The sequence below is a fragment of the Loxodonta africana genome, chromosome 8 (assembly GCF_030014295.1).
Source record: "Loxodonta africana isolate mLoxAfr1 chromosome 8, mLoxAfr1.hap2, whole genome shotgun sequence".
Taxonomy (NCBI): Eukaryota; Metazoa; Chordata; class Mammalia; order Proboscidea; family Elephantidae; genus Loxodonta; species Loxodonta africana.
The window spans coordinates 131,478,111-131,498,252 of NC_087349.1; the positions used below are offsets into that span (position 1 = coordinate 131,478,111).

A 20,142-nucleotide genomic window follows, 5' to 3' on the forward strand; every position below is an offset into this window, starting at 1 on the left:
CACAATATTGTAGAACCATCACCTCTATCTAGATGAAAACATATTCAGCTCCCCAAGAGAAAACCCCATAGTAATTAAATGATCACTCTCATTTCCCATTAGCCCTAATAGATTTTTGTGGATTCCTTGGTATTTTCTATATATAGGAACGTATCAACAAATAGTGATTTTACTTCTTCCTTTCCTACTTGGATGCCTTTTACTTATTTCTCTAGCCTCATTGCTCTGGCTAGAACTCCTAGTACAGTGTTGAATATTGTAGTTACTATTAGTTGCTGTTGAGTCAGTTCTGACTCATGGTGACTCCACGTGTGCAGAGTAGAACTTCCTCATAGGGTTTTCAAGGCTGTGACCTTTCGGAATCAGATCGCCAGGTCTGACTTTCAAGGCGCCTGTTGGTGGGTTCAAACTGCCAACCTTTCGACTAGTATTTGAGTGCTTAATCATTTGCGCTACCTGGGGACTCCTTCATTGTTGAATAAAAAAAACAAAAATAGCAATGGTGAAAGTGAGTATCTTATCTTCCTGATCAGAGGGGGAAGTTTTCAGTTTTTCACCATTGGGTGGGGAAATGTGAGATTAGCTGTGGGTCTTCTTAAGTGCCCTTTATAGTGTTGAGGAAATTTCCTGTTATTCCTAATTTGGTGAGTGTTTTCATCATGAAAGTTGTTGAATATTGTCATATGCATTTCCTGTGTCATTTGAGATAATCATGTACTTGTTTCCTTTGTTCTAACAATGGGATGTATTACATGGATTTTTGTACATTGAACCACACTTGCAGAACCCTAGTAGTGCAGTGGTTAAGAGCTGAGCTGCTAACCAAAAAGTCAGCAGTTCAAATCCACCAGCTGCTCCTTGGAAATCCTATGATGTAGTTCTACTCTGTCCTATATGGTTACCATGAGTCGGAATTCCACTCAATGGCAATGGGTCTGGCTTTTTGGGGTTTTAGTCATGGTATGTAATCCTTCCTTTTAATATGCTGCTGGATTCAGTTTCCTATTATTTTGTTGAGGATTTTTGCACCTGAAAAAAATTTTTTTTTTTATTCACCAAAGATATTGCTCTGAAGTCCTTTTTGTTTTTGTCTTCATTTGTCTTTGTTATCATGGTAATGCTGGCCTTACAAAATGAGTTGGGAATTCTTCCTGCATACTATTTTGGAGGAGTTTGAAAAAGATTGATGTTGATTCTTCTTCAAATGTTTGGTGGAAATCATCAGTGAGACCACCTAGGACTGGTCTTTTATTTGTTGGGAGGTTTTTGATTACTGATTCAATATCTTAAATTTTCTACTTCTTCTGGAGTCAATTTAGATAATATGTGTGTTTCCAGAAATTTGTCCATTTCATCTAGATTATCTAATTTGTTGGCATGCAATTATTCATAGTATTCTCTTAAATCCTTTTTATTTAACTGAAAGCTCAGTGGTAATGTCCTCAATTTCATTTCATTTTTCATTGTAGTTAATTTGCATCTTCTCTCTTTTATCTTAGTCAAAAGATACTTTATATGATTCCAAACTTTTTAAATTTATTAAGACTTGTTTTCTGACCTGCTCTATCTTGGAAAACATTCCATGTGCACTTGGCATGAATATGTATTCTGCTGTTGTTGAGTGGAGTGCTCTGCATTGTCTGCTAGGTCTAGTTGGTTTATAATGCTGTTCAAATCTGCTATATCATTATTGATCTTCTCTCTGGATGTTCTATCCACTATTAAAGGTGAGGCATTGACATCTCCAACTATATTGTAGAATTTGTCTATTTCTGCCTCACTTCTGTCAGTGTTTGCTTCATACATTTTGGGGTTCTGTTTTTTTGGTACATATAGGTTTTTAATTATCATCTTGGTGGAATGACCCTTTTAAAAATGTATACTGTTGGCGGGGGGCCAAGATGGCTGACTAGGTAGACGCTACCTCGGATCCCTCTTGCAACAAAGACTCAGAAAAACAAGTGAATTGATCACATACATGACAATCTACAAATCCTGAACAACAAACGCAGATTTAAAGAGTTGACCTGAGAGACAGAGATGGAGAACGAACAACTACGGGGAAGCAGTGACTGTTTTCGGAGCCTGGAGCCAGCATCCCAGTCAGGTAACCTTGGCGCCGGGCTTAGGACTGGGCGCAGGGGAGCTGAACACAACATCCTGTGACGGCGCAAACACGGGGCGCAGCCCTACCCCCCTGAACTGACCTTGGGAGGGGGCCCAGCCGGTCAGCACGGGCGGCGTGGCAACACAGCTGGCGGGAGGAGAAGTCGCTGAGAGGCAGCGACTGGTTTTGGAGCCGGGAGTGCAGCGTCCCAGCCGGGGACCCTTGGCACGGGGCTTTGGACTGGGCGCAGGGGAGCTGAGCAGGACATCCTGTGACGGCGCAAACACGGGGCGCAGCCCTACCCCCCTGAACTGACCTCGGGAGGGGACCCAGCTGGTCAGCGCAGGTGGCGCAGCGACGCGGCTGGCAGGAGGAGAAGTCCCCAGGAGGCAGCGACGGTTTTTGGAGCCGGGAGTGCAGCATCCCAGCCGGGAAACCTTGGTGCGGGGCTTTGGACTGGGCGCAGGGGAGCTGAGCAGGACATCCTGTGAAAGTACAAACATGGGGCGCAGCCCTACCCCCCTGAACTGACCCCGGGAGGGAGCCCAGCCAGTCCGCGCAGGTGGCGCGGCAACGCGGCTGGCGGGAGGAGAAGTCCCCGGGAGGCAGCGACTGGTATTGGAGCCAGGCGTGCAGCATCCCAGTCGGGGAACTTTGACACTGGGCTTTGGACTGGCAGCGGAGGAACTGACTGTGGGCCAGACCCTCGGGGGCAATCTCTACCCAGCCAGCACACGTAGGCGATGCGCCCCTTGGGAATCTCAGATAAAATAGTCATCCCAAGCAAGATAAGCAACTTTGTCTATATTGCGGGGTGCTACTCTCCTGTTTTTCTGAACCCTCCCCTCCCCTTCCCAGGCAGCTTCATTAACATTGGAATTTCCTGAGCCAGAGGGAGAATGGCTCCGTGGCTTTCTTTTTTTTGGTCTTTTCCTAACCCATTCTTCTGGCCTGAGAGAAGCAACCACAAAAAACCCAGGGACCAAAAATCCTTCCCTAATTGGACTAAAAACACAGAACCAGCTCCAGCCAAGTATGTGCGATCCATATCTCGGGCTTTCATCCCTACAGGGAAGAAGGTGGCTATTATAATGCAAAGGCATTTCTGATAGGGATCTGACTGCATTTTTTTTTTTTAGCGGATTTACTGGAAAAACAAGTTTCCCAGGTCTGATATCTCTGCGTATTCAACGGAGCCCTAACTAACCCACAACAGGGAACTGAGGGCTGAAGCTCCCCCCAGACCACCTAGCCTCCTGCCTTAGGGGTCTAAGGAGGGTGACACCTACCAATCTGTTGAGGTACTTGCATTGGGGGCCTAAGGTACAGCTGCAGAGCCCTCCCACCAAGGTGCTTTAGGAATAGAGACACACCTACCTCACTGACACTTGGGGGAAGCCTGTCAGCATCCTACCCCCCCTGGAGTGAGAACCCCAGCTGCTACTAGAATCTGGTGCACACAACTATCACCACTACTTCTCAAGGTGGATAGGTGTTAGGGTGCAGCACACACTTGATGACCCAAAATCAGATTCTACTCAAGAATAGTGAATAGACTCAGGCATATATATCTGGCAACAGCCCAAACCAGCTGGTAATAGGTCATAAGTAAGTCAAGGGCTACAACAATCAAGACAGCACAATCTAGTAGCCCATCCACATATATTGAAAGAAAACAAAACAAGATAAGACTCAGTGAGCAAATACAGAATAAATCACTACAATATCTTAGTGATGGCTCGGAGACACCAGTCGATATCAAACCACATAAAGAAGCAGACCATGACTGCTTCTACAACCCCCAAACAAAAGAATCAAAATCTTTCCCAAATGAAGATACAATCCTGGAATTATCAGATACAGAATATAAAAAACTAATTTACAGAATGCTTCAAGACATCAGGGATGACCTCAGAAATGAAATAAGGCAAACTGCAGAAAAAGCCAAGGAACACACTGATAAAACAGTTGAAGAACTCAAAAAGATTATTCAAGAACATAGTGGAAAAATTAATAAGTTGCAAGAATCCATAGAGAGACAGCATGTAGAAATCCAAAAGATTAACAATAAAATTACAGAATTAGACAACACAATAGGAAGTCAGAGGAGCAGACTTGAGTAATTAGAATGCAGAGTGGGAAATCTGGAGGACCAGGGATTTAACACCAACATAGCTGAAAAAAATCAGATAAAAGAATTCAAAAAATGAAGAAACCCTAAGAATCATGTGGGACTCTATGAAGAAGGATAACTTGCGTGTGATTGGAGTCCCAGAACAGGGAGGGAGGACAGAAAACATAGACAGAATAGTTGAAGATCTGCTGACAGAAAACTTCCCTGACATCATGAAAGACGAAAGGATATCTATCCAAGATGCTCATCGAACCCCATTTAAGACTGATCCAAAAAGAAAATCACCAAGACATATTATCATCAAACTTGCCAAAACCAAAGATAAAGAGAAAATTTTAAAAGCAGCCAGGGATAAAAGAAAGGTCTCCTACAAGGGAGGATCAATAAGAATAAGTTCAGACTACACAGCAGAAAACATGCAGGCAAGAAGGCAGTGGGATGACATATACAGAGCACTGAAGGAGAAAAACTGCCAGCCAAGGATCATATATCCAGCAAAACTCTCTCTGAAATATAAAGGCGAAATTAAGACATTTATAGATAAACACAAGCTTAGAGAATTTGCAAAAACCAAACCAAAGCTACAAGAAATACTAAAGGAAATTGTTTGGTCAGAAAACCAATAATATCACATACCAGCACAACACGAGGTCACAAAACAGAACATCCTGATACCAACTCAAATAGGAAAATCACAAAAACAAATTAAGATTAATTAAAAAAAAATGCTCAAAACAGGGAATCATTGAAGTCACTGTGTAAAAGATCACAATAATCAAAAAGGGGGACTAAATACAGGTGGCATACAACTGCCATATGGAGAGGGATACAAGGTGATATAGGACAATACAAGTTAGGTTTTTACTTAGAAAAATAGGGGTAAATATTAAGGTAACCACAAAGAGGTATAACAACTCCATAACTCAAAATAAAAACCAAGAAAAACATAACGACTCAGCAAACATAAAGTCAAACAGTATGAAAATGAGGATCACACAATTTACAAAGAAAAACGTCTCAGCACAAAAAAGTAAGTGGAAAAATGAAATTGTCAACAACACACATAAAAAGGCATCAAAATGACAACACTAAATACTTATCTATAATTACACTGAATGTAAATGGACTAAATGCACCAATAAAGAGACAGAGAGTCTCAGACTGGATAAAGAAACACGATCCGTCTATATGCTGCCTACAAGAGACACACCTTAGACTTAGAGACACAAAATAAAACTCAAAGGATGGAAAAAAATATATCAAGCAAACAATAAGTAAAAAAGAGGAGTAGCAATATTAATTTCTGACAAAATAGACTTTAAAGTTAAATCCACCACAAAGGATAAAGAAGGACACTACATAATGATAAAAGGGACAGTTGACCAGGAAGATATAACCATATTAAATATTTATGCACCCAATGACAGGGCTGCAAGATACATAAATCAAATTTTAACAACTGAAAAGTGAGATAGACACCTCCACAATTATAGTAGGAGACTTCAACACACCACTTTCAGAGAAGGACAGGACATCCAGTAAGAAGCTCAATAGAGACACGGAAGACCTAATTACTACAATCAGCCAACTTGACCTCATTGATTTATACAGAACTCTCCATCCAACGCTGCAAAGTATACTTTTTTTTCTAGCTCACATGGAACATTCTATAGAATGACCACATATTAGGTCATAAAACAAACCTTTGCAGAATCCAAAACATCGAAATATTACAAAGCATCTTCTCAGACCACAAGGCCATAAAAGTGGAAATCAATAACAGAAAAATTAGGGAAAAGAAATCAAATACTTGGCAACTGAACAATACCCTCCTTAAAAAAGACTGGGTTATAGAAGACATTAAGGAGGGAATAAGGAAATTCATACAATGCAACGAGAATGAAAATACTTCCTACCAAAACCTCTGGGACACAGCAAAAGCAGTGCTCAGAGGCCAATTTATATCGATAAATGCACACATACAAAAAGAAGAAAGAGCCAAAAGCGGAGAACTGTCCCTACAACTTGAAGAAATAGAAAGTGAGCAACAAAAGAATATATCAGGCACGAGAACAAAACAAATAATAAAAATTAGAGCTGAACTCAGTGAATTAGAGAACAGAAAAACAATTGAAAGAGTTAACAAAGCCAAAAGCTGGTTCTTTGAAAAAATTAACAAAATTGATAAACCATTGGCCAGACTGACTAAAGAAATACAGGAAAGGAAACAAATAACCCAAATAAGAAACGAGAAGGGCCACATCACAACAGACCCAACTGAAATTAAAAGAATCATATCAGATTATTACGAAAAATTGTACTCTAACAAATTTACAAACCTAGAAGAAATGGATGAATTCCTGGAAAAACACTACCTACCTAAACTAACACAATCAGAAGTAGAACAACTAAATAGACCCATAACAAAAAAAGAGATTGAAACGGTAATCAAAAAACTCCCAACAAAAAAAAAGCCCTGGCCCGGATGGCTTTACTGCAGAGTTCTACCAAACTTTCAGAGAAGAGTTAACACCACTACTACTAAAGGTGTTTCAAAGCATAGAAAATGACGGAATACTACCCAACTCATTCTATGAAGCCACCATCTCCCTGATACCAAAACCAGGTAAAGACATCACACAAAAAAGAAAATTACAGACCTATATCCCTCATGAATAAAAAAAATATAGATCCAGAAATCCTCAACAAAATTCTAGCCAATAGAATTCAGCAGCATATCAAAAAAATAATTCACCACGACCAAGTGGGATTTATACCAGGTATGCAAGTCTGGTTTAATATTAGAAAAACGATTAAGGTAATCCACCATATAAATAAAACAAAAGACAAAAACCACATGATCTTATCAATTGATGCAGAAAAGGCATTTGACAAAGTCCAACACCCATTTATAATAAAAACTCTCACCAAAATAGGAATTGAAGGAAAATTCCTCAACATAATAAAGGGCATCTATACAAAGCCAACAGCCAACATCACTCTAAATGGAGAGAGCTTGAAAGCATTTCCCTTGAGAACGGGAACCAGACAAGGATGCCCTTTATCACCACTCTTATTCAACATTGTGCTAGAAGTCCTAGCCAGAGCAATTAGGCTAGACAAAGAAATAAAGGGCATCCAGATTGGCAAGGAGGAAGTAAAATTATCTCTATTTGCAGATGACATGATCTTATACACAGAAAACCCTAAGGAATCCTCCAGAAAACTACTGAAACTAATAGAAGAGTTCGGCAGAGTCTCAGGTTATAAGATAAACATACAAAAATCACTTGGATTCCTCTACATCAACAAAAAGAACACCGAAGAGGAAATAACCAAATCAATACCATTCACAGTAGCCCCCAAGAAGATAAAATACTTAGGAATAAATCTTACCAAAGATGTAAAAGACCTATACAAAGAAAACTACAAAGCACTACTACAAGAAATTAAAAAGGACCTACTTAAGTGGAAAAACATACCTTGCTCATGGATAGGAAGACTTAACTTAGTAAAAATGTCTATTCTACCAAAAGCCACCTATACATACAATGCACTTCCGATCCAAATTCCAATGTCATTTTTTAACGTGATAGAGAAACAAATCACCAACTTCATATGGAAGGGAAAGAAGTCTCGGTTAAGCAAAGCATTACTGAAAAAGAAGAAGAAAGTGGGAGGCCTCACTCTACCTGATTTCAGAAGCTATTATACAGCCACAGTAGTCAAAACAGCCTGGTAGTGGTACAACAACAGACACATAGACCAATGGAACAGAATTGAGAACCCAGGTATAAATCCATCCACATATGAGCAGCTGATATTTGAGAAAGACCCAGCGTCAGTTAATTGGGGAAAAGATAGTCTTTTTAACAAATGGTGCTGGCATAACTGGATATCCATCTGCAAAAAAATGAAACAGGACCCATACCTCACACCATGCACAGAAACTAACTGCAAGTGGATCAAAGACCTAAACATAAAGACTAAAACGATAAAGATCATGGAAGAAAAAATAGGGACAACATTAGGAGCCCTAATACAAGGCATAAACAGAATACAAAACATTACCAAAAATGATGAAGAGAAACCAGATAACTGGGAGCTCCTAAAAATCAAACACCTATGCTCATCTAAAGACTTCACCAAAAGAGTAAAAAGACCACCTACAGACTGGGAAAGAATTTTCAGCTATGACATCGCCAACTAGTGCCTGATCTCTAAAATCTATATGATTCTGTCCAAACTCAATCACAAAAAGACAAACAACCCAATCAAGAAGTGGGCAAAGGATATGAACACACACTTCACTAAAGAAGATATTCAGGCAGCTAACAGATACATGAGAAAATGCTCTCGATCAGTAGCCATTAGAGAAATGCAGATTAAAACTACGATGAGATTCCATCTCACTCCAACAAGGCTGGCATTAATCCAAAAAACACAAAATAATAAATGTTGGAGAGGCTGCGGAGAGATTGGAACTCTTATACACTGCTGGTGGGAACGTAAAATCGTACAACGACTTTGGAAATCTATCTGGCGTTATCTTAAACAGTTAGAAATAGAACTACCATACAACCCAGAAATCCCACTCCTCAGAATATACCCTAGAGAAATAAGAGCCTTCACACGAACAGATACATGCACACCCATGTTTATTGCAGCTCTGTTTACAATAGCAAAAAGCTGGAAGCAACCAAGGTGTCCATCAACAGATGAATGGATAAATAAATTGTGGTATATTCACACAATGGAATACTACGCATCGATAAAGAACAGTGACGAATCTGTGAAACATTTCATAACATGGAGGAACCTGGAAGGCATTATGCTGAGCGAAATTAGTCAGAGGCAAAAGTACAAGTATTGTATAAGACCACTATTATAAGATCTTGAGAAATAGTATAAACTGAGAAGAACACATACTTTTGTGGTTACGAGGGTGGGAGGAAGGGAGGGTGGGAGAGGGTTTTTTACCGATGAATTAGTAGATAAGAACTGCTTTAGGTGAAGGGAAGGACAATACTCAATACATGGAAGGTCAGCTTAACTGGGCTGGACCAAAAGCAAAGAAGTTCTCAGGATAAAAATGCTTCAAAGGTCAGTGGAGCAAGTGCAGGGGTTTGGGGACCATGGTTTAAGGGGACTTCTAAGTCAATTGGCAAAATAATTCTATTATGAAAACATTCTGCATCCCACTTTGAAATGTGGCGTCTGGGATCTTAAATGCTAACAAGCGGCCGTCTAAGATGCATCAATTGGTCTCAACCCACCTGGATGAAAGGAGAATGAAGAACACCAAGGTCACATGATAACTAAGAGCCCAAGAGACAGAAAGGGCCACGTGAACCAGAGACCTACATCATCCTGAGACCAGAAGAACTAGTTGGTGCCCGGCCACAACCGATGACTGCCCTGACAGGGAGCACAACAGAGAACCCCTGAGGGAGCAGGAGATCAGTGGGATGCAGACCCCAAATTCTCACAAAAAGACCATACTTAATGGTCTGACTGAGACTACAGCAATCCCGTGGTCATGGTCCCCAAACCTTCTGTTGGCCCAGGACAGGAACCATTCCCGAAGACAACTCATCACACATGAAAGGGACTGGACAGTGGGTAGGAGAGAGATGCTGATGAAGAGCTACTTGTATCAGGTGGACACTTGAGACTGTGTTGACATCTCCTGTCTGGAGGGGGGATGGGAGGATAGAGAGAGTTGGAAGCTGGCAAAATTGTCACGAAAGGAGAGACTGGAAGGGCTAACTCATTAGGGGGAGAGGAAGTGGGCGTATGGAGTAAGGTGTATATAAACTTATATGTGACACTCTGACTTGATTTGTAAATGTTCACTTGTAGCTCAATAAAAGTTAATTAAAAAAATGTATACTGTTATTCTTTTTCTCTTGTAACAGTTTTTTTAAAACCTCTTTTGTTTGGTATTAGCCTAGGTATCACAATCTCTTTCGGTCACCATTTGCAAGGACTATCTTTTCCACATGTTTCACATTCAACCAGTTTGTGTTTTTGGATCTTAAGTGAGTTGTAGACAGCATATGTTTGATTTTTTTTTTTAATTCATTCTAGGGATCTCTGCCTTTTAATTGGCAGGTTTAATCCATTTACATTTAAAATAATTACTGATAAGGAAACATTTACTTCTGCAATTTGGCATTTGTTTTCTATATCTTATATATTTTTAGTTTCTCATTTCCTCCAATACTGCCTTGCTTTTGTTTGATTTTTTTTTAGTGTACCATTTAATTTCCTATCTCATTTTCTTTCTGTATAATTCTTAGTTATTTTGTTAGTGATTAACCTGGCGATTATGATTAACATCCCAAATTTTTAAGAACTTAGTTTAAATTATACCAACTTAGCATCAATAGCATATAAAGCTCTGCTCCTATAAGCTCATTTCTCCCTCCATTAATGTTGTTATTATCATTAATATTATATCTTTATATGTTGTGTGCTCATTAACATAGATTTATAATTATTGTTCTATGAACTTGGCTTTTAAATCCTATGGGAAACAAAAAGTTATAAACTAAAAATGGCACTAATACTGTATTTTGTATTTACCTATGTAGTTACCTTTATTAGTATTCATTATTCCTTTGTATGGTTTCAAGTTATTGTCTAGTGTCTTTTCATTTTAAGCTGAAAGACTCCTTTTATTATTTCTTATAGGAAAGCTAGCAACAAACTCCTCCTGCTTTTGTCTCTCTGGAAATGGCTTAATTTCTTCTTCATTTTTGAGGGCTAGCTTTACCAGATATAGAATTCCTTGTTGACATTTTATTTTCTTCTAGCACTTTAAATTATGTCATCCCACTGCCCCTGGCCTCCATGATTTTTGGTACCTTAGGCTCTGTCCATCTTTATTCTTTTTTTTTTTTTTTTCTGCTCCTCAGACTAGATAATTTCAATAGTCCTACTTTCATGTCCACTGGTTCTTTCTTCTGCCTATTTAAATATACTGTAGAATCCCTCTAGTGGATTTTAAATTTTAGGTATTATACTTTTTTGCTCCAAAATTTCTATTTGTTTCCTTTTTATAATTTCTATTTCTTTATTGATATTCTTTTATACTGCATTGTTCTCCTGATTTCCTTTAGTTATTTTTCCATGTTTTCCTTTAACTCTTTGAACATACTTAAGATATTGATTTAAAGTCTTTGTCTAGTAAGTCTAATGTCTGAGCTATCTCAGGTTTTTCTTTTTTTTTTTTTTCTGTGAATGGTCCATACTTTCTTGTTTCTTTATATGCCTTATATTTTTTTGTTGGAAACTGGATATTTTGGCTATTAAAACATGTTAACTCTGGAAGTCAGATTCTCCACCTTCCCCAAGGTTTGCTATTGTCGCTTGAAAAGGACTGCAGTTGCCCTTTTTTTAAGTGACTTTTCTAAATTATTTTTGTAAAGACTGTATTATGCTCGCTATGAGTTGGAATCACTCAACAGCACTGGGTTTGGTTTGGTTTTGGTATTATGGATTGACTTGTGTCCCCCAAAGTGTGTATTGTAAATTCTAACCCCATCCCTGTGGTTATAATCCCATTTGCGAATGGGTTTTCTTTGTTTTGTTAATGAGTCAGTATTAGTGTATTGTGTGTCTTAAGTTAATCTCTTTTGAGATATAAAAAGAGCAGAATGAGCAAGCAATGAAAGAAGCAAGGAGAGATGGGCAAAGATAGATGCCATGCCACATGGAGATCACCAAGAGGCCAAGGAACAGAAGCTGAAAAGAGACAAGGATCTTACTCCAGAGCAGACAGAGAGGGAGCCTTCCTCTAAAGCTGGTGCCCTGAATTCAGACTTCTAGCCTCCAAAATTGTGAGAAAATAAATTTGTTTATTAAAGCCATCACTTGTGGCATTTCTGTTACAGCAGCAGTAGATAACTAAGACAGACTATATTCCCTGTCATGTGGTCACTGAAGAGTCTGTTCTGTTATTTCAGTGGTCGGTCAGTGATATGACAGATTTCCTTTAATGCCTGGAGCCAAAAAAAAAAAAAGAAAACTCTCCCAGTCTTTGCAAGGTTGGCCTCGAGCATAGACATACCTGTAAAACATAGCCAGGCCACCTACAGTTCTGCCTCAGCAGAGCCCAAAGATCAGCCAGAGGTATAAGCTTAGGGTCCTCTCAGGTCTTCTCTGAGCATGTGGCTGGCCTGGGTATGTGTGCTGCACTTTGGTCTCCTCAGTGTATGCAGTAGTCCTTCAGAGCCCTTTTTCGCCCAATAATGATCCTCCTCAGCATCCTCCTTCCTAGGTTTTTGGGTGTGTCTGCGCTTGCCCCATTTGCTGTCCCTTGCCCCAGGTGGCTACAGGTATTATATATCCTTAAGGAGCCCTGGTGGCCTAATGGTTAAATGCACAGCTACTAACCCAAAGGTTGGTGCTTCGAACCTACCCAGCGGCTCCACAAGAGAAGGACCTGGTGATCTGCTTCTCTAAGAGGCAGTTCTTCTCTGTCACGTGGGGTCACTATGGGTCAGAATTGACTTGATGGCACACAACAACAACACATACTTTGAACCATTACTGCCCTGTGGAGTTACTTCAGTTCAAGTGGGGTGAAACAAAGGCAAGCTCTGTGCTGGTTCCTTACTGACATGCCAGACACATTTTTTTTATAACAAGGTTCATATTGCCCCTTCTGGCACTAGGAGGCCACACCAGCAATGCTGGACTTTCCCTGGAGTTGCCGTGAGCTGTGCTTTCGTTCCAAACTTTAGAAGCTTCTTTCTTCAGTAAGTACTCCCCTGTTTTCTGTAGGTTGATTAGATGCCAGAATTCTGAAAATTTCTGATTCTGTTAGTTTGGCAGCTTTATCATTGCTTCGGTATTTTTTGTGACAGTATCAGTTGTTTTTGCCATGAATTCAAGTTATTTAATACCTATAGGAGTATTTAGGTTAGGAATTTCTTTCTGAATGAGTTTGGTTAGTTTGTTTCTTTCAAGGAATTGGTCCATTTGATTATAAGTTTTTTAATTTATGGGCATAAAATTGTAGTATCCCATTATTGTCGTTTCAATGTTTGTAAGGTCTGTAGTGATTAGCCCTCTTTTTATTTTTGATTTCCTTTTTTTCTTGGCCATTTCAGTTAAAGCTTTATCAATTTTATTTATCTTTTCAGAGAACCAGGTTTTAGTGTTATTGTTTGCCAGTAACACTAAACAAAGTGCTCATGTCTGGTGATTTTCCAGATACCTTTCTGTTACTGGTTTTTTGTTTGAATCAGCTATGGTCAGAAAATATATTTTGTATGATTTTAATTCTTTTAAATTTAAAATTTGTTTTATAGCCCAGAGAATGGTCTCTTGGTGACTATTCCAAGAAAAGAAGTGAGCACCTTTTTAAACATATTTATAAGTATCTTGGAAGGACAATAATGATGGTTTGGTATGCAAAACAGCCCTTTCTTTCTCACAGCCACTATAAGCTGCCCATTTTAACTCCCACAGTTTCCTATAATGGCTGTCTCAGAACAAGTTGCTATTGATGTCATATGTCTATTAGCAATTATTTCTGGTTTGCGATATATTTTTGTCCCTTCGTTTTGATGACGTATATTCTAGAGTGATTTGCAGAGTAGGTGCATAGTGTATATGCTTTTAAAATCTGTATGTATATGAAAACATCTCTATTTTTTCTCATCCTTGAATGAGAATTTGGTAGGGCAAGGAATTCTAGGTTCAAAACCTTTTTCCATTAGAGCTTTGTGGGCATTCTTTCTTTGTCTTTTAGCATATGTTTCTGTATGTGAAAAGTTGTATGCCAGCTTTATTCTTATTCTTTTAGGTAATTTCTTGATTGCTGAAGTGGGATTGTTGTGCCCTATAGAAATAGTACTTGTATTTATTTCACAAAAGTGTTGCTTTAAAAAAAAAATCCATAGATATTACAAAAATAAAATAAAACATGTCTTGGCATTGTGTGTGTGTGTGGCTGCATTGTGCCCTTATTCACAGCCCCTGAGTCACTTCCTCTTCTTTACGTGGTGAGCTCTTCTCATAAACTTTGCTTTCTGCTGGATGCTCTAAGAAAGTGGAGAGTAATATATAAGCTCTTTTTTTACTGACAGACCTTTGATTAATTTTCCTGATAATCAGTCACCTACTGCCCTTGTCAAATCCCAGCCCTTCGACTCTCAGCATATACATCTTCCTGGGATCTCTGTTAGGATATATGTCCAAAAGCTGGTTTCTCTTATCCAATTTTCTGAATTCTAGAGCTTTTAAAATTTTCTTGAAGTTTCTTGTGTATTGATTATAGTTTTTACTCTTTTGCTGTTACGGAGTTACTCTACAACTTTTTGGCATTTGAGTTCTGAACTAGAGATGTTCCCTCTTAGTGAATTGTTCCTAAACCTCCCCTCCTGTATTACGCTTACATTTAGAGAAGTGCTCTCAGGCTCCGTGGCGTGGGCCTTTTCTCGTGCTAGCATCTCAAATGTTGCTGCTCCCACAGATTATTTTCCTGGGCTCTTCTAGAACTCTTTTTCATATATATATAAAAATTTTATTTGTGGAAATTTATTTATATGTGTATCTGCCAAAGTGGACAGTCCCAACTATACGTTGCACAGTCACCTCAAGGACAGCCTGAACAAAATTCAACTCCTTGCTTCCTTCTGCCCAATTGATCTTTTTCATTATTTTCCCATTTTCATTTATGAATTATCAAAAATAGTTCCTGGTTGCCATAGAATGTTAGTTGGTAAAATTTAAATGTCTCCATACCATAACCTGCTTCCAATGTATAACTGGAAGACAGAAAACTTACATGTCAGTTGGAAAATCAATTCTCAAAGCTCAAAAGGTAGCTCAGAACTCGCTCTAGAACAGGAAGCCAGGAGGGAATTGCATGAAAGAGAAGAGATGGTGGTGTTATAGCCATAAAGCAACATCAGATCAAGTAGGTATACTGCCAGAAATGTAAGGTCTCACCCTGCTTGGGGAAAGAAGAGGTCTGAGACCTGTGGGGTTCAAGGACTGGTACTGGGAATAGAAAGAAAAGGATTTGTAATACATACAGGAACAGAAGTGGCAGCTTTGAGCAGGCACCACATTAGAGGAAGGAAGGAATTCTTCGCATGCTTGGTAGTGAAGGCAAATAAGAAAACAAGCAGCTGAAATAAGCAAACATATATAGAAATCAAAGATTATTAGTGGTTACCAGGAGCGGGAAAGAGGGTAAGGGAAGATTTGCTTAGGAGGCCATGAGTTTATATTAATAATCATGGAATGATTTGGAAAAGAATAGTGAGAATGGTTGATTACAACTTGAAGACTGTAATCAATGTCTGTGAATTGTGAATGTAGAAATTATTGAGATGGCATTTGTTTTAAAAATAGCTTAAAAAAGAATGAAAGCAACTGAAATAAGTTATCCTACAAAAATAATACAGTATCACAAGTTTTAAAGACACACCCCAAATGGTGCTACTTCTTCAAGAAAGTATAACTTAGTATGCCAAAACAAGAGAGAATTTTTAACTAAGAACTACACTGCTTATATCTGTCTCTACTTTGGCTCCCTACTATCTGTAGTTGCTTCTACAAAGTGAAGGAGTGAGCATATAAAGATGTATATGGTAGTCCACATGGTATGAAAGGAAATAGCAGAATACCTATTTATATTTGTATTTTATATAAACATCAAAGAGAAAGCCTTGTTAATGCTTAATAAACTGATTCATATAAGTAAATGTATATAATACATTAATAAGCAGAGATCTATTGTGTATACCACTCATCTGAAAGTTCATCATATTGTGGTGACTTGCATGTTGCTATGATGCTAGAAGCTATGCCACTGGTATTTCTAATACCAGTAAGGTCACTCAGGGTGGACAGGTTTCAGTGGAGCTTCCGGACAGACTAGGAAGAAAGTCCTGGCAATATACTTCTGCAAATTAGTCAATGAAAATCCTACAGATTACAGCAGAACATCGTCTGATACAGTGTTAGAAGGTGATCCCTCTATTTTGGAAGGGGCACAATAGCACAACAATGTACTCAAACATATCAACAATGATGAAGATGGTGCAGGACCATGCAATATTTTTTTCTATTATACATATATGGTCATTATGAGTTGGAGCTGACTCGATGGCAGTAACAATAATAACAACAATTAGGTGTGTATGCAAAATATATTTTGCTGGACCAAAAGTCTGATTCAGAATTTCTGCCTGTTCTTTCACCTAACTTGACTCTAGAAGCTTCTAACTAATATAAGTCTTACATCCTAGTCTCATATCATACTGTGTTATTTACAGTTTCCTAAACTTGCCATTTTGCATGCATCCATGCCTTTGGCAATTCTGTTTTCCTTTATTCCCAAAGTTTACGTTAGTCAGATTGACCACCTAATAAAATCTACCTGGATAATAATATAAAATGCAAATAACTTATTCCCATTTGTGACCATGGTACACCTCATATGTATTTCTGTCATAGCATCTGCTATGCCAGATTGCATTTAAACATTTATATATTTGCCTCCCTATCAGAATGGAAGCTCCTTGATAACAGGGATATTTGCATTTATTCATGTTTGTATCTCCAGCACAGTTCTAGGCATAGAGTTGGAGCTCAATAATAAATATTGGACAAATATTATTTTTTCCATCTATAAAGCAGGCTACAGAATAGCATCCTGTCTTAACTTCTCAGAGTAAATTCTACAATTGCTATATTAAGAACTAGTTCACATGTGTCTTTTCAGTGGCATTCTATACTGATCACTACTTTTTATTTATTTATTTTACTATTGTACTTTAAGTGAAGGTTTACAAAACAAACAATTTTCTCATTAAACAGTACACGTATTGTTTCATGACATTGGTTAACACCCCCATGACATGTCAACACTCTCCCTTCTCGACCTTGGGTCCCCCATTACCACCTTTCCTGTACCCTCCGGCCTTCTAGTTCTTGCCTCCGGCTGGTGTGCCCCTTGTGTCTCGTTTTGTTTTATTGGCCTGTCTAATGTTTGGATGAAGGGTGAACCTGTGGAGTGACTTCATTACTGAGCTAAAAAGGTGTCCAGGGGCCATACTCTAGGGGTTTCTTCAGTCTCTGTCAGGCCAGTAAGTCTGACTTTTTTTGTGAGTTAGTTATTCTTATCACTTCTGATTGAATTGAAATGTGCTGTTACAGGGACCAGTGACATTAAGGGATGTTCTTGTGGAATTCACCCGAGAAGAGTGGCGATTACTGAATCCTGCTCAGAAGACCCTGTACAGGGATGTGATGCTGGAAAACTATAGTCACCTAGTCTCAGTGGGTGAGAAAAACTTCCCTGTATGTAACTCCCAGTAATTTATATTTTCTTTCCCAGTTGCTGGAACATGTGAGGCCCTGATAGGATTGAATAATAGTAGCTTTTATTTCATGGGTCAAAGTTGATGAATCCATTCTGGATTCATATTCAGAAAGAAGATTATGAATTCTTACTCAGAAAAAAATACTTGTGTCCCTGCCACCCCATTGAAAGAATCTAAATTTGCCAAGCCTATGTGGGCTTGGTGGCGTAGTGGCTAAGTGCTATGGCTGCTAACCAAAAGGCTGGCAGTTTGAATCCACCAGGCGCTCTTTGGAAACTCTATAGGGCAGTTCTACTCTGTCCTATAGGGTTGCTATGAGTCAGAATCGACTTGATGGCAGTGGATTTATGTGGGACCTTCATTGTTTTGCCTCTGAAGCTGCCGTTACTTATCCTTCAGAGTCTCTAAATTCCAAGCAATTTGTACCATTTTATCTTTTCTATTAATAGGTTATCATGTGAATAAGCTAAATAAGGTCTTGAAGTTGAAGCAAGGAAAAGAGCCATGGATATTAGAATTTCCACGTCAAGGCTACCCTGGTGAGTTAGAAGAAATTGTATTCCATGTTATCAGTGAGGTGGTTGGGGCCTTTTGAAAATTTTTTTCAGGGGTCTCTTTTAAAATGCCCTATGCTTCTGGAAATAACTGAGGACACTTGATCTGTATATTAAAGAAACCTAAATCATGTCTCCAATTTTCATTTTCTCTTCCTAAATTCCTTCCTTTACTTGACATTTTAAAAATATATTTACTTCTCTTTCCTATATACAAAATCCAATCCCTGCCTAACCTTGTCTTAGATTTTTATTTTAACTTCTTCTTTAGAATTCCCAGTTACTCACATCCTGCCATTGGAGTATACAGCAGTAATCTTAAAGTGATTATAAATCTGGCTTAAAATTTTTTTTTTTTCCCAAATACCATTTCCCTCTTACATTAACAATGAAATTCCTCAGGCTTATTTTCAGCACCATTTTTAACTTTGTGTTTTCTCTTTAAATTCTGAAATGAGATTATAAGTCATTATGCCTCTCATCAATTACATTATTTCAGAGTTGATACTTCCTTTCAGATTATGTTTGCCTTCACATGAAGTTCTGGTTACCCTTTCTAAAAGCTGCACTACATTTGGAGTGTTATAACACTAAGATAGTCTCAGCCTGCTTCCTTAAATGATTTTCATATATTTTCAGACTTGTACACTGATGTGTTCCAGGACCAGGAACAATGCTTGGTACATATTAGTTGCTTACTAAATATTTGTTGAAAGAGTAATTTCCCCCCAACCTCTAGCTTTTTGCAGACACAGAGTTTTACAAACCTTTTTCTTGGAGGAATGGCCCCAGATGGGACAGGCATCCAGCAGAGCCTGTGCCCTTGTCTCTTGGAGTTTAGGGGAGAGCTTCTTGCTCTGGAGAGAGGGTGGAATAAGCCATGGTTCCCCAGCCTGGCCTCATCCCAGGCTTGTGGAATCAGAATCCCCAGGGAGCAATTTAAATTTCAGTTTTGAGAAATTTTGAGAATTTTATAACATTTTTGTATTAAAAATCTTTCTTCTATGAAATGATAGTAAAAACTTGTTGAGTGACTATTAAAAAAAAGAATATTTTTATCCACAAGAGACACTCTAGTTTCTGCTCTATACTCTTTAGAGTAACTCCTGCAAGAACACACCCATTCTCATGACTGAAAGCATTAGTTTTTATGCTGAGAACTCCTAAAACTGACATCTCCAGAGTCTTTGTCATGCTTGTAGTCCAGTCTCATATTTTACCATCTTACAGGATAGTTTCATTGATTCCCACTAATTCTTAAATTCTCATAGTGGTCATCATTAGAGCAAACTTATATTGCCACTAACCTGTCATGGTAAACTTATATTGTAAGAAATTTCAGTATAAATTTAAAACAATTTTCTGTCAAGAACCAGTCTGGCCCTCTCTTGTCTGCTGCAGTTTATTTATCCTTGTGGCCCCAAAACACATGCCAATCTCCATTTTGTTTACTCTCGTAAATGTCTTCCATGATTCGGATCTTGTGTGTAATCAAGTTAACTTTGCACAAGTCCTTATTGAATAACTTTTTTAAATGTGTTCCCCACAGATGCCTTGAACTTTTAACCCCAGGCCTCTGCTCATAATCTTTCACTTTCTTTCAAGCACTTAAAAATGAATAAATATAAGGGTCAGTAAAGGTTCTAGAACTATGCTGAGTAATCTGATCTTTAAAGATCACATGGTAACTTGGAAGCAGAGATGTGAGAGCCAAAATATGAAAGAAGAATTAGAAACTGGTGCTGAGTTAGGGTTAGCAATGCTTTAGAGATACAGTATTTAATGGTCAGGATAAATTCATGATTGAAAATATCTGCTAGTACAACCGTGAATTCAGTCCTCTGCTTTTACAAAAAAAAATGTGTTCCTAGTTCATCCTGTCCCAGTGAAAATTAAGCCAACTAGATGGAGAGTAAAAACCTAAGCTATAGGACAACTTCTCTAAACATAAGAAAATTAATATTCTGAAAAAGTCACCTTTGTGCTGACATCTAGATT

At 38.5% G+C, this 20,142-nt stretch overlaps 1 protein-coding gene across 2 annotated transcripts in view; it reads left to right on the forward strand.

Annotated features, from left to right (window-relative positions):
* ZNF25 (zinc finger protein 25) overlaps positions 1–20,142 on the forward strand; it is a 65,936-nt gene that overhangs the window by 41,232 nt on the left and 4,562 nt on the right. For both annotated transcript variants that reach the window (XM_064290324.1, XM_010598283.3), the window contains exons 3-4: positions 17,424–17,550; positions 18,040–18,129. In XM_064290324.1, the coding sequence (XP_064146394.1) occupies positions 17,424–17,550; positions 18,040–18,129 (217 nt within the window). The remainder of the gene's footprint in view (positions 1–17,423; positions 17,551–18,039; positions 18,130–20,142) is intronic.